General features: G+C 30.1%; 1 protein-coding gene across 13 annotated transcripts in view; it reads left to right on the top strand.

The window, feature by feature from the left end:
* Window positions 1–15,000, top strand: part of MIPOL1 (mirror-image polydactyly 1) — a 540,848-nt gene that overhangs the window by 126,372 nt on the left and 399,476 nt on the right. For all 13 annotated transcript variants that reach the window (XM_074213408.1, XM_074213404.1, XM_074213409.1 and 10 more), the window contains 2 exons: window positions 3,447–3,580; window positions 4,601–4,680. In XM_074213408.1, coding sequence (XP_074069509.1) covers window positions 4,662–4,680 — 19 coding nt within the window. In that variant the 5' untranslated portion in view covers window positions 3,447–3,580; window positions 4,601–4,661. The remainder of the gene's footprint in view (window positions 1–3,446; window positions 3,581–4,600; window positions 4,681–15,000) is intronic.

Raw genomic sequence — 15,000 nt, forward strand, 5'->3', positions numbered from 1 at the left:
ACACAATCATTGATCTAATGTAGATTTCGCAGTTAATATCTAGAAATGGAGCAATATAAAATGAAACTCTTCATTCTCCAAAATACAGGTGTTTTGTTTTTTTAAATACAGGTTTCATAAAGAAATTTTAGTGGAAAAATTATTAACCATAGACTATGTATAATTTCAAAATTTCATTTGATGTTAGTCATGTACATTCAGATAAAGATTATTTGTATTACAGACACCTCTGTGTTACAGATACAATACTGTAACTGACCCAGACCCTTTTCCTAGTTTCACACTGTTGGAGCCAATATACACAAACTCATATAACTAAACTAAAAAGAAACCTGGAAGAAAATGCTATCCAACCTTGTTAGCCAAAAACATTTGCCAAGATGCACATTTCATAGAGGAAAGGTGCAAAAGGTACTTCTTCTCAAAAACAAATTTAAAAATGAATAGCTATTTGACAATATCATTGAAATACACATTAGTTATATTTTCAAAGGAATATATTGTAGAATAACAAAGGATTTATTGGAAAGGTGGGAAAGATTTAGGAAGATTTTGAGTCAATTGGTACTTAAAGATTTTTTTTTTAATACTCCAAAAGCAATAAGGGGTAACAAGATTTTGTAATAAATGGATAACTGCTCAGATTTATTTTTGTTGATTATGAATTTAAATTATTTTCATTGAAGTTGTCATATAGTTTCCTAATAGTCATGATTAATTTTTTATATGAACAAGTATTTTATTTGCAAAGTGAGACTAATATGAAGGTTAGTAGGAAGAAAGAATTTAATCTAACATATATCTCAATGAAATGATTTGTAAAATTTTAATATAAAATAACAAACTGAATTTTTCTTTAAAATTTTTCAAAACAGTTTTCTTTTTCTTATGATGGAAAAAAGTCACCAGTTTTAGATATTCATCATATGTGCTTTGAGATTTTAAACAAGTTTTGAGATTTCAAGGAGTGTTGTTTTAAAAGCCTCATTCATATGGTTAAATTATATTGTTAAATATGTGTTAAAGTAAACTAAAGTTTTTTTTATTTGAGAAGAATAAGATAAAAATGATAGTTTTTTGTAATTTTGAAAAGCACATTTTAAAAAACTAAATTTAAACTTTTGTCATCTAGTTAGGGCCAATGTAAGGACAGAGAGTATTTTTATAATCATTTTTAATTCCTTTGTTCTTGAAATTGTTGTTGTTTAAAATGAACAATTTTAATATTTACCTATTTATTCAAAGCATGAAACAATAATATGTCATTCATGTAATACATACTTTTTTGTGAATCATTAGAAGTATTTTAAAGAATATGCAAATGTGCCATTAAATCTTTTTAAAGAGTTTTTTCCAGTTTAATGTCTAAATCCAAATTCATAAAGAGTTGGAAAAATGAGATTCTGAGCTATAGGATTCATAGGGATTTTATACGAAGCCTATTTAATCAGGGTAACACTGTTATTAATATTCATCAAGTCTGCTGGAACACAAATGACAGACTATGGAGTCTAGTTTTTTTAACTTGGTGAATTTATTAAAAGCAGCTTAAAAAATTAATGGACTTTAAGTAAATTTGTTGGATATGAAAATCTAGTTAGGAAAAAATCTTTATAGAACTTTCTTTAAGATCATTTTGCACTGATATACCATTTGATAGATTTCATTATTAGTAAAAGTAGGAACATGCATGAATGGTCACTTAAGAGGATTTAAATACTGGCACATTAATTTTTACATGAATAATAAGTAGTTTTCAAAAGCAATTAACTTACAATGTACAAGATTTTAATAGGAAAATAAGCCTTTGACATCAAAGGAGCTTTAAACTTAGAAGCAGGGCATTAAAGTAATTTGACCTATTTGATTTTTATAGTTTTTGCTACACCTGTTATCAAGCTTATTTATACTTATGTGTGAATAAATAGAGGAAAATAGTTTGATTCCCCCCTTTTCTTCCCCCAACCCCACATCTTACACCCCCCCCCCTCCATCTAGTAAATCTAAACATCCTTGGCAATACTTCTGGTGATAATCTGACCATTTGCCTAATATATGTTATTAGAGAGCTTCTTCTCTTCTGAGTTGTCAGAGATGATTGTGATTTGTCAAAATGCTCAATTCAGTAAATCTTTAATTGTTTCCAGATTTTTAAAAAAGTAGCAGAATATCATGTTTTCAGTGTTTGCAATATATACTCCCAGTCATGTCTAGTTAAATTTATAATACTCTGATTATTTGTAGAAAATATCTTCCTTTTGAGGTCCCAATGTACTATGTATTACATGTAATTTCTTGTATTGTTCTGTTTTCTTTCTTTCTAAATTTCCAAATTATACTTTAGTATTAACCAGTTGTATATTGAATTTATAAAAATATGTATGTATGTATATATATATATATATTTATAAGAAATAATTTTTCAATTGAAAGTTATTATTAGTCAACTCCAATTTATAGACTGTATTTTCCTGGAGATGATTTTTTTTTCTTAAAAGTAAAATTCATTGTGTTATTAATTGGATCTGGCTTATAAAAGAACATAGCATTGAACTTTAAAACTGAGGCATGGACATGTATTAATCAAGAATTTCCCATAAAATTCCCTCTTTTTAGTTACTTTTTTAGTCTCACATAAAGAATTATAAAATATTTTAAAATATTTTGTTAAAAATAAAAAATAAATTTTTAAAAAAATATTTGAAAAATAACGAGCAACTTTTGTTGGATCTCAGGAAGTTCTACATGATATTATCAAAAATATATTCCATTGATATGTTAATCATATCATATTATATTAAAAAGCTCTTCCGTATGGGGGATGGCTCCACAAGTAGTTTTTTTAATGGTTCAATGACATTCACTAATATATCCGGGAGAGGGCAGTATTTTCCTATACCAGGTATGTACTATAAAAGAACATGCCCTGCTTACACTGTCAGTGTTTCTTGTAATTACTCCCAGTATATTTGTTGCTTGCTTATGAATTAACTTGCATTTATGGAACTAAATCATTCCAATCATTTAATTACACCTGAGGAGCTGAACTATAATTGCTTGCTTCCAACTAGGATCTGATATGGCTTGAGCAGTATTAATTTGGTGTTTACTTTTCTGAGTGCTAAAAGCATTAAAATGATTGTGCAATGGGATTACATTTTACTAATTGCTGGCATTCATTAGCTGGGTAAATGGCAAGGAATAAAGACTGTATATTGTAGAAGGATAAAATTATGGTTTTAAATAGTATATTACTAGCTCATAGGCCCCTAAGACATGTTTTTAAATACTCTAGAGGTTATTAAATACTGTATTGTTTCATGTCTTGCTATATGAATCTATTATTAAAAGAGTCCAATTATTATTAACCTTTTGGGCAATATGTAGGGAAATGGCTTCATTGACTGAAACATTTCTTTGATATTAATAACCTTATATATTTTCAGCTAATCCAAAAGCAAATGTGGAACTTAGAAAAAGATTGCCAACTCCAAATCAACACAGTTACAGAGAATTAGAAAAGGAAAAGCTTACAGCTTCATTTGAGGACTTTTGTAAAGAATTCTGTACTATATATGAGGTAACTGCTATTTTTTTTCAATATCAGAACCCTAGAAACTTTTTAAAATAACGGTCATGTATACTTACATTAAAAAATACTTAGGAATCCTTTTATGTTTACAATAAAAGGTGGTCTAAGGAAATTTTATCAATAATATTCACAGCTTGTTTTAATATCAGAAGTTTAGAAATAAAAGACTGTTCAGTTTTTGCTATAGGAAAGTGGGTTTCCATTTGTGAAATTATAAAAGAAGCCCTTAGTAATTGATTTCTCTTTACCATCCTTCAATGATTATGTTTAAAATTTGAGCATGGGTTGAAATTAAAACTTAGCATTATTAAAAATGACTTTTTATAGCAGAATTATTGTTTTAGTTCTTGCACTATTCATATACATTAACACTCAACTTTTGAAAATGTGAGACTTTTCTTCAAAAGTTATAATAGTTGGATATTTAGTTTTGAATAAAGCTAAAGTAATATTAGATAAATTACTGAGTTTTATTCTTGATCATTTTAAATTTTCATTCCAAATTACTATTATGTTCATATAAAAAGTTAAGAATTTTTTTATACTTTGAAGTTCTAAAAGTATTTGAAGATATTGGATGTATGAAATTTCATTTTTATTTTTCTAAAAATTTTCAACAAATGTACAACACCTTAACTATCTGTAGTAATTTTTATTCTCTATCTCTTAAGTTAAAGATTAAAAAAAGGATTTTTTCACTAATTTGAAACTCTTATTTAAAAAATCCCACTAAATTATTAGGTAAATTAAAGCATATTTTTGCTAAAGTAATGAATTCTTTAAAAACTAAACAATTGCTATTGGACTAAATGTACTTATAGAGAAATGACCCTTTTTCCTGAGGAAAAAACTATTTAGTATCAAATGTAAAAATAACCAATTTACTGTACTAGTAAAAATATTTTAGAAAACCATGTGTCTTATAAATTGTGTTAAACAAAGTTAAGGAATAAATTTGTTCTGATATATTGTTTTAAGTTTATTTATCTAAAATTGACTTTACTTTAGCTTTAAAATCTTGGAGCAGTAATCAGTGACCGTGCCAGATCAAACAAGTTCAGAAGTACAAATGGAGAACTGGTCAAAAGGTAAGAACTTTTAAGGTATTAATATGTAACCCCAGGTGTTGTACTTGTGCAAGGGTTGTGGAATATGTTTGTTCTTGCAGATGTGTTAAAGAGTTTGTGTGTGTTTGTGTGTGTGTGTGTATGTGTGTATGTTTGTGTGACTAGGATGATAATATTCATTTTACCTTGTTGCATGGAACAAGGGGAGCAACATTTAATATTTTCAAAATACAAATCTTAGAGTCTATATATTAAGGAAAATATGTATTTCCATACATTTTTTAGAGTGATACTTTTTTTTTTTTTTTTTTTTTTTTTTTTACTATGTGTTTCTCCGTTCCAGCAAGTTGGTCCAACACTGGTCAGAATTTTCCTCACACATAACACCATTTTAAAGATTTTTCTAATGGATGTTTACAAAGCAGTTTCTGCTTATCCTTTTTCAAAAAATTGAACTGACCAAAAACTTGACATGGATGAAATACAGCATATAGCTGTCTTTTAAAATATAAATAACAGACTATCACTTCACAAGTTCAAGCTTTCTTAGAACATGACTGAAATATTTTTGAATCAAAAGGATTAAAAATTTTAACTTTGAAATGAATTTTATATTAAATGATATAAACATTCTGTCATTGAGGGAAAGGAAGTGTCGTCATAGATTATCAGAAGTTCCTAAATTTTCTGAATTTCAGAGGTATTTTTTTTTTCAAATTGCAACAGTAGAAAAAAATCCTAATTTTTTTTTTAAACCAAACATCATACCATCCTTCTACAATCCTTTGGACATTGCTAAGTAATTTTTGAAAGCCATGTCTGAAAATGATTAGGTTGTATTTCGGGAGTTGATAATGAGGTCATATGGGTTGTTCCCATTTTTAAGGAATTTTAGAAGTATGTAGTTTATTAAAATTTAAAACCTTTAGGGGTCAGTATATACTAAGAAAGGTTAAAAAGGTTAACTGTGCTATAGTGGACTAATCGAAACAAACTGTTAAGTGGGCTTATTCATTAAACATTTTCCAGCTGTTAAAATATAATGATGTATGAAAGAGTTTTTTCAAAGCTTAGAGAAGTTTTAGATAATATATTTCAATTTTCTGAATTTCTTCATGATAATATCTGGCTTTTAATATTTCATAATATATATGTAAATAACTGTATTACTTTGTTATATTAAATTTATTTAAAATATGTTTAACTGGGTCTTTTTGTCTTAATCCTCACAGTGATTTTCTATACTGTCCCCTCTATAATGCTTTTGGGCAGTTAATCACTTTTCTGTTGTCATAAGTTTTGGGGCCTGAACACTTGATTTTGAATCTAAGAATGTGATATATATGTAGTATAACTCTTTAGAAAAATAAATGAATTATTGCTTTATAATTTTTAAATGAAATAGGAAAATGGTTTTGAAAATGTTTTAGGTTTCCAGGCCCCAAAAATATAATGATTAATAGTAATAATGTGTGACTAAATGGTTTCAGGAAATAAATTGCTGCCTTGTGATTACATTGAAAACAACACCTAGATTAACTCACAACTGCTGAGTGATTTACCTTAAAGTAAAATTTGAAATTACTGGATTGTTTTGGTGAACATAGTAATAGCATCATCTCTTAGTAAGCAATTAAAAAATCCCCAAACTTTGTCTTTTATAACTTCATTTCCATGGATCAGTGATCTTCTCAGTTTTGGGTAATCCATCTAAGGGTGGAATGCTTTCTAGGCCTTCTCATCCTGTGTGATTTTTGCACATATCTTCATATAAATCATCTAAAAGAGCTCTAGGAACTTATGCTCTCATTATTCTTCACTCTGACTTCGGGAATGACTCATTTCCTTTTTTATCAGTATACCATTTTAATGATCTATTTTATGCTATTTACAGGTCAAAATTTTAATTCTTCAAAGTATGGTAGTTCATGATAAACCTCTTATTTCAAATTGGTCAGAAAATAGAACATAAAAAATAATGTAAACATAAAGGTAAATGGGATATTTGAAAATAATAGCTATATACCTAAATGACTTAAATGTGTTATAGTATTAAATTGAAATATTTGAAATTTATTTAAATTCTACAGAGGAACTCTTCATATGCTTTTATATATAAAGACAGGGATGACTTTAAAACTCCCAAATACTTGATACAGTCTATATTTTCTTGTTATAGATGGTAGCATATAGAACTAATGGTATTCATTAGGGTAAAACAAACTTTTGCCAGTATTAAAATTTTTATTTCTAATCAGAATCTCAACACTATTGGTATTGAGATCCTAAAAGATTTATATGCATTTTATAGCAAATATGAATTTGATTATATTTCATTATCCATGTGCCTTAGGAGAGGTTAAAAAAGACATGCCTTTGGGCTGATTAAATTTACTGTTTATCTCCACAGGACCTAGTTTAATAGAGTGATAGTGGCTTCTCACACATTACCATCTAAGAATTCTTGAGAGAGTGGTTCAGGACCATTGGCAGCTGGCCAAAAAAGAGTGATTCATTTCCAGAGGAAATGTGCAGACTCCAATTGAAAAGCAATTGAGGATATAGTCCATTATGGAAAAGAAATCCATTCCTTTAAATACATTTATTAAATTTATTAAGGCAAGTTGACTTCTGGGGATATCTGATTTTATACCTTCTATAATTATGATTTTAACTTAGCCTAAATACAAAAACTAACCAAAACAAAACAGGAATCTGCATTTCAATGAAGATTAAATTTTGTAGCATATAAAGTTCTTTATTTTGAAATGATAACTTCTGTTATTAATAATTTATATTAATAGGAACAATTTATAAAGAAAAGTGATAAAGGCTTAGTTTTAAATAATGTTTAAATCACCAACCATTGTGCCTAAGTCTGTGAATGCAAAATTATTTAGTATAATTAATTGGTAGTTCAGAAATCCTTCTCTGGGAGCCTATTTCATTTTTAGGGCTGATTTAATTTCAGAGTTTTGAATTAGCAAAAAAGTTGTTTCACATGTTTAAGTTTATTAGGGTCCATGCTTCTTTAAGTTGATGTTATCTGACTGCAGTGATTCTTCACTACTTTTGTGTCATGAAGCCCTTGCATTCTGATGAAACTTATGGATCTTCTTTCAGAAATAGTATCTTTAATCAACTAAATGAAATATATATATATATATATTCCCCCAAGTTCATGGATCCTTTGGAGGGTTCTCTGGAGAATCTTTGTACTAATGTTACTACTCCTAATAAAATCAAAGTAGATTTTCATCGGAAGGTTTTGTCTATTAATTTATGTGCTAAGTAATTTTTGTAAAATATAAAAATTGAAAAAGAATTTTATAGGACTTGTAATAATTATCAGTACTTTTAAAGGTTTTGTAATAAATTTGTATTGTCATTTTCCCTAAAATAGTTTATGAGTATCAAACTTTTAGTGATAGTTTCAAGAAAATTTTTTTTGTGGCTTTTGAATTTTGTACAAGGAAAATAAATGTAAACTTTAAAACCCTAACAAGTAAAAGGCATTTACCTTTCTCTTTTATTCAATTTTTAATGGAGATAATTGGTGAATTTAAATAAAACACAATCATTTTTCCATTTTAAAATTATTTAATAATTCTATATAATTAATTTTTCAATAATATAATTATTTAATAATTCTGCATAAACTAATTGATAGTGTGAAATCTTATATTTAATTGAAATTTTGATGATATGCATTATTGTGTAATTCAGTGTTTTAATCTATAATTTAGATTATATTTTGCTTCTTTTTAAATGCAGTTATTGTATTTGGAAAGACCCAGAAGGTTTTTGGAACTTATATTGGATTGTTTATATTAATATTTGGTTTATAGTGATCAATTTTTGTTTTGGGACATCTTTAGATTTTTAGCAGTGAATAATATTGTTAAATTTATTTGACTATCATAGTTATTGTTACTTAATTATCTAGGATAGTTATTTTAAGTATAGAAAGATAGATGATGTGTAGTATTTTATATAGCATCCTATAAATTAAATGACTGTGAAGAACTTTTAAAATATGATAAGCATCAAGTATACGTTATTATCAAATTTTTCTTCTTTAAATCATATATCTTTTCCTTTTCTTTCCTCTCAAAATTTCACAACAGCAAGTCCTGCTTCTTTAGGACAATGGGATCACATTTATTATTTGTTTTGTTGAACTAACCAGAAAATTACATCGACTCTGAAACACTGGAAAAACAGAACAAATAGTTCCTAGCCAAGGTTTATTCCCCTGTATGCACAAATGTTTCAACTTTCATACCTTGTATGAATCTGGATCCATACGTAGATCTAAATACATAGTATGAAGTATACTGCTATAGTATATATTATCAAATAAAATTGATACAAGAACTTTTACAATTTGAAACTCTTCCCATTTTTATTTTACATAAATGTTAGTGTCATAATGGAACAAATCGAGGTCACAGTTTTCCTTTTACTGTCATTTTCGGAAGAATTATAATGAACGATATTTATAGTATAACAAATATCATTATTTCTGTCTAGAAACCATTACTTGTATTTTATTATCAACTAGTACAGAGCTTAAAATCAGGACAGGGCTGCATTAGAACAGGTAAAATGTACAAACACATAACAAAAAAATTTCATTAAAAAGCAGTCCTGGTTCTCTAAGGAACATAATAGACTATTATCAGAGAGTTCACTTACATCTTTAATAAACCATTTGCTTGTGTGAATTTTTTGTTTGGTCTCTTATTATTACGAGTGCCATTTCCTATTTTTTTTCCTTTACCTATAGTGATCATCCAAAGTGAACAATTAGTTTTTAAAAAAAACATTACTTTTTAAAGACAATTTGGCCAAAGATTTTTGACACCTATACATTTTAAAATGTTAGACCTAACAATATACTTGTCATAGTATGCAACATTTTATTAAAAGCCTAACTAGTAAAAGGAATTTACCTTTCCTTTTTTATTCAGTTGTTTTAGAAAAGAGAAAAGAGTGAATTTGCATAAAACAATCATTTTTCAACTTGCAAATTATTTAATAATTCTACATAGACTGTAATTGATAGTGTGAAACATTACATTTAAACTAACCTTAATTATGAGTGATAAACAGAATATTTATCTATCCCTTATTAGCTGCTGATGATATGTAAATTTATTCTTTGACTTTGCACAAATACACTTTTGAGCTACTGCTTAAACATTTTGAGGTCCTTAGCCAAACAGTTTTAATGATGCCTCTCATATTGTGAAAGTGTGACATTTGATGAATACTTTGTGCAGTTGTGATATCTGGGAATATGTAAACAAAAAAAGAGTACATCTGAGTCATCATGCAGCACCTATCTTGGACAGATAATGTATAATTTTACTGTCTATAGTCATTTTGACATTTTTTTATCTTTGAAAGGCAGGTTTCATTTGGAATCTTAATCTGAGATTTATTTGGTGGGTCTTGAAATCATAGCTGGGGTTCCCACAGGAAATGGTCCATCCACCAATAGATTAAATGGCAGTCCTGCAGTTGTTAGGGGAGTTCTGCATTTAACACACATGCATACTCATTCAACAGCCCTGTGGAGAAAAATTAAAGTAGTAACCCAGGTTTAGGAACAATGTAGCTAAAAAGTCCCATATTTGCTGAATGACAAAGGGTTATATAGCAGCATTTCATTTTATTATTCGTGCTTGAATTTCTTGTTTGCTTTGTTGAGTCTGCTGACGAATACTAATAAATGCCTGCAACAATCCAGACGAGAGATGCCTGGCAACAAAGCTATGCAGTGGACCTCCCTGATCTTCTCCAGTTCACAACCTGACCTTTTGAAAAATTGGCTGGGCTAAGCTGCAGAATTTGGGTGTAATGGTTATTGTTAACTCCAGCTTTAGGATTTATTAATTTGTGTGATCAAGACTTACCTATACTTCAAAGTTTCAAAAGACTAAATACAATCATCCACCCATTAGAACTAACATTGTGTTTTAGTGAATCCCACTTAGTATCTGACTTGTGATTCTTTTATTTTGATGTGTTCAGTATCTAAAGATGCTTTTAAAGTAGAACTGAGAGGGACATGTATAAAGATCAGTGGGTTTTCTCTATAGCTAATGTGGGGGTGGATTGGGGTGGGGTAGCCTTGCAGATGAATTGTGAAATTGCTTTTTAATATTAGAGAAAATGTGTATGTTCACACACACACACACACACACACACACATACAATGAGTTAATTACAAACATTATTATTAACATTAGTACTTATCTTAAGAATTTGTTCTTAAATTTAATCATTTACAAGTTTTGGTGATGATGGATTTGGTAATAGTTCTTATGTTCTCTGTTTAATATATATGTGCATATATAAATACACATATGCATATATTAATTTTGCTTATCATAAGAAAAATGGGGAATTTTGAAAGAATTGGAAATGTAATATATATTTCACCATCTGTATAACTAATTTAAGTAATTATGATAATCATGTTTCATAAGAAGACATAAAGTTTAACTAATATTGAATTTTGGACTATTAAAGTTCTGGAGCATCATGAAAAAAATTTTAAAAATCTCTTAAATTTGCTCCATTTTATTATTATAATAAACTCAGTAATATTTGCTAAAATAAACATTTATTAAATTATTTAAATTATTAAAATAAATCAAGCATTTATTAAAAAAAGACAAAGGACAAACAATTCCTTTCTACTTTCAACTGGAGGTTGGTATTTTTTCCTTCATTACTGAGGAAGACCAAAATGACATCACTATGTTTGAGACAAAATATAGTGTGTCTGATTGTGGCTGTTCAGACCAGTAGGAGTTTGGAATGCTCTACCACAGGCTGGTCACAAATAGTCCACGTGAATACCTGGGGTGGATACATTAAACTTACAGACATCACATTTCCTTTGAGCTGTTTCCATTCTGCCTTCCTCATATTGTACAGCCCCTTCTCTGATGAGGTCATGCTATGCTGGGTGGTCCTGTGCATCACATGCTGTAAAATCAGTTCTAAAGTTCTTCTTTGAAACCTTCAGGGTGTCCTGGTATCACTTCTGACCTTCTTGTGAGCACTTGCTCTATGTGAGTTCTCCACAGAATTGTCTTTATGGCAAGTGTACATCTGACATTCTAACAGCCTGACCAATCCATCACAGTTGCACTCTCTCTAGTAATGTTAGAATGCTTGACCAGTTTAGCTCAAGAAAGGACCTCAATGTCTAGTGTCTTCTCCTGCCAGGTGATCTTCAGAATCTTCCTAAGACAATTTCAATGGAAGCAATTCAATTTCCTGACATGACACTGGTAGATGGTCCAGGTTTTATAAGCAGATAGCAATGAGGTCAGCACAAGTGCTCTGTAGACCGTCAATTTGGTGGTCAGTCTAATCTCTTCTCTCCCATACTTTTCTTTGGAGCCTCCCAAAGACTGAGCTAGCTCTGGCAATGCATGTGTCAACCTCATGGTCACTGTGTACCACAGGACTCAGAACTTCTCCCTTTGTTATAATTGATGGTTCCACATATGGATGGTGTGGTGCTGGCTGATGGAGCACCTGGGTTTTCTTGTTGTTACTTGTTAGATTAAAATTAGCACAAACAGCAGAGATGCACTTGCATTTGCACTATCATCTTCAAACAGGTGAAAGTTACTTTCTATTAGAATTCATGAATACATATAAGTTTCTACAAAATAAATATGAAATCATTTTTAGAAAGATTTGCGGAAGAACAGTAATTAACCACTTTTTAAAGTATTTCTTGTGTTAGAAAGTTGCATTGTTTTAAAACACATGTGACTGGGGCAGCTAGGTGGCACAGTGAATAAAGTGTGGGTCCTGGAGGCAGGAGGACCTGAGTTCAAATGTGACCTCACACACTTAATACTTACTTAGCTGTGTGACCTTGGCAAGTCACTTAACCCCATTACCTTACAAAAAACAAGTAAATAAATTAATGATAAATAAAATATGACCAACTTAATTCAAGTATACTAAGTTTTTATTGCTTAACAAATCAATTTAATACATTAAATGCTTATGTAAGCTGCTTAAATTAAGTCTGTTAATGAATTCATTTAAGTGCTTGTGGATCCAAAGGGAAAAAAAAACAAGACAGTCTCTGCTCTTAAGGAATTCACTTTTTTTGGGGGGGGGCATTACAAGGCAGTGGGGTTAAGCGATTTGCCCATGGTCACACAGCTAGGTAATTTTTAAGTGTTCGAGGTCAAATTTGAACTTAGGTCCCCCTGACTTCTGGGCTGGTGCTCTATTCACTGCTCCACCTAGCTGCCCCAAGGAGTGTACATTTTAATAGGGGAAGATAATCCATATAGGAGGTTTGAGCTTCAGGGCAGATGGAAAGGCATTATAGAATTGAGTGGCAAAACAATTTTTAAAATTATTTATTTTGTTAAATTATTTTCTTATTCCATGTAAAAAATGAACAGTCATTTAAAAGTTTTTGAGTTCCGAATTCTCTCCCTCCTGCCTTTCTTGAGAACAAATATTTTTATATGAAATTCATTTTGATGTTGATTATATTTCCTATTAGCCATGTTTGCAAAAGAAAATACAAACAAAATAAAATAATAAAAGTTAAAAAAAAGTATGCTTTAACCATCATCCCACATTCATTAGTTCTCTATTTGGAGGTGGATAGCATTATGACTCCTTTGGAATTGTTTTGGTTCATTTTCTTGATCAGAGTAGCTAAGTTCACAGTTGATCATCCCTAAAATATTGCTATTATTATGTGCAGTGTTCTCCTAATTCTGCTCACTTCACTTTGCATTAGTTCCTACAAGACTTACCAGGTTTTTTTAAAAACCATACTCCTCGTCATTTCATATTGCATCGTAGTGTCCTGTTAAAATCATTTACCACAACTTGTTCAGCCTTTCCCCAATTGATGGGTTACCCCTCAATTTCCAATTCTTTGTCATCATAAAAAGAACTACTATAAATATTTTATACATTTTTCCTTTTTCTTTGATCACCTTGAGATAGAGATCTGATATATGGTTGGGTCAAAGGTTAAGTGTGTGTGTTTATAACCCTTTGGGTATAGTTCCAAATTGTTTTCCAGAATGGTTGAGTTAGTTTACAACTCTACTAACAGTGTATTAATATCCCAATTTTCCTACATCCTCTCTATATTGAGAACTTTCCTCTTCTGTCATTTTTGTTAATCTAATAAGTGTGAGGTGGCACCTTGAGTTGTCTTAATTTGCATTTCTCTAGTAATGATTTAGCCTTGATGTCTTTATCTGAAAACTACCTAATCATATCTAGATGTATTTTCCATAATATTTCTGTTGATTAAAAATTATATGTATTTCTGATATTGAATCATTTGATAGTGCCAAGGGCCTTCTTTTCTGGTTTTTTTTTGTTTTTTTTTTTTTTGCTCATACTGCTGAGGTAGTGGTGTTTTCAGGGTGGTAGATAGGGAGGAGTGGTTGATAGAAGTAAACAAGTAAAGAAAAAAGTTACCAGAAATTGTCAGGTTGCATTCCCACAAAACACGATTCTATGGATAATGGAATAATAATGAAATGATACTGAGCTGTTAATAGTGCTGTGATCTACATGGTACTGCTCTTCCAGGAGCTCTTATGCTCAGTCTGAATAGAGATTGACCTTGAGATGTTAGAGTTACAGGGCCTGGCCTGTACCACCTCTTGTCTCTCCTTGATGGTGTCTCCATACTTCACCTATGCTATAACTAGCTGTATTTCCCTCTACTCTATTCCTCCTCACTCTCTATTTTATTTTACTTATTCTATTCTATTCTCTCTCTCCTTTCATCCTGGCCCTGTCCAAAAGTATGTTGTATCTAAGTACCCTCTCCCACAATCTTCTCTCTCTTCTTTCACCTATTGCCCTCTTCCCTCCCCCATTCCCCCTTATCCTATCCCTTTCTTTTCATTTTTCTCTAGAGTAAAATAGATTTCTATGCCCTATTAAGTATGTGTGTTATTTCCTCTCTGAGCCAATTCTGATGAGAATGAAGGCTCATTCCATTCCTCCTTGCCTTCCCTCGTTCTAGTCCATTGAAAAAATGTTTTCTTGACTCTTATGTGAAATTTCTTAACTCCTTCCTCTCCTTTTCCTTCCTCTGAGTACTTTTCTTTATCACCCTTTGATTCATCTTTTTAGTGTATTTTAGGGCATTATATTCCGTTCCTTCCTGTGCCTTCTCTCTCTATATATATATACTCCTTCTAACAGCTCTTGTAAATGAGAAAGTTCCTGTGAGTTATCAATATCTTCTTCCCATGCAGGAATACAAACAGTTCAATATCATTAAGTTCCTCATACTTAGTCCTTCTCTTC

The sequence above is a fragment of the Macrotis lagotis genome, chromosome 1 (assembly GCF_037893015.1).
Source record: "Macrotis lagotis isolate mMagLag1 chromosome 1, bilby.v1.9.chrom.fasta, whole genome shotgun sequence".
Lineage (NCBI taxonomy): Eukaryota > Metazoa > Chordata > Mammalia > Peramelemorphia > Peramelidae > Macrotis > Macrotis lagotis.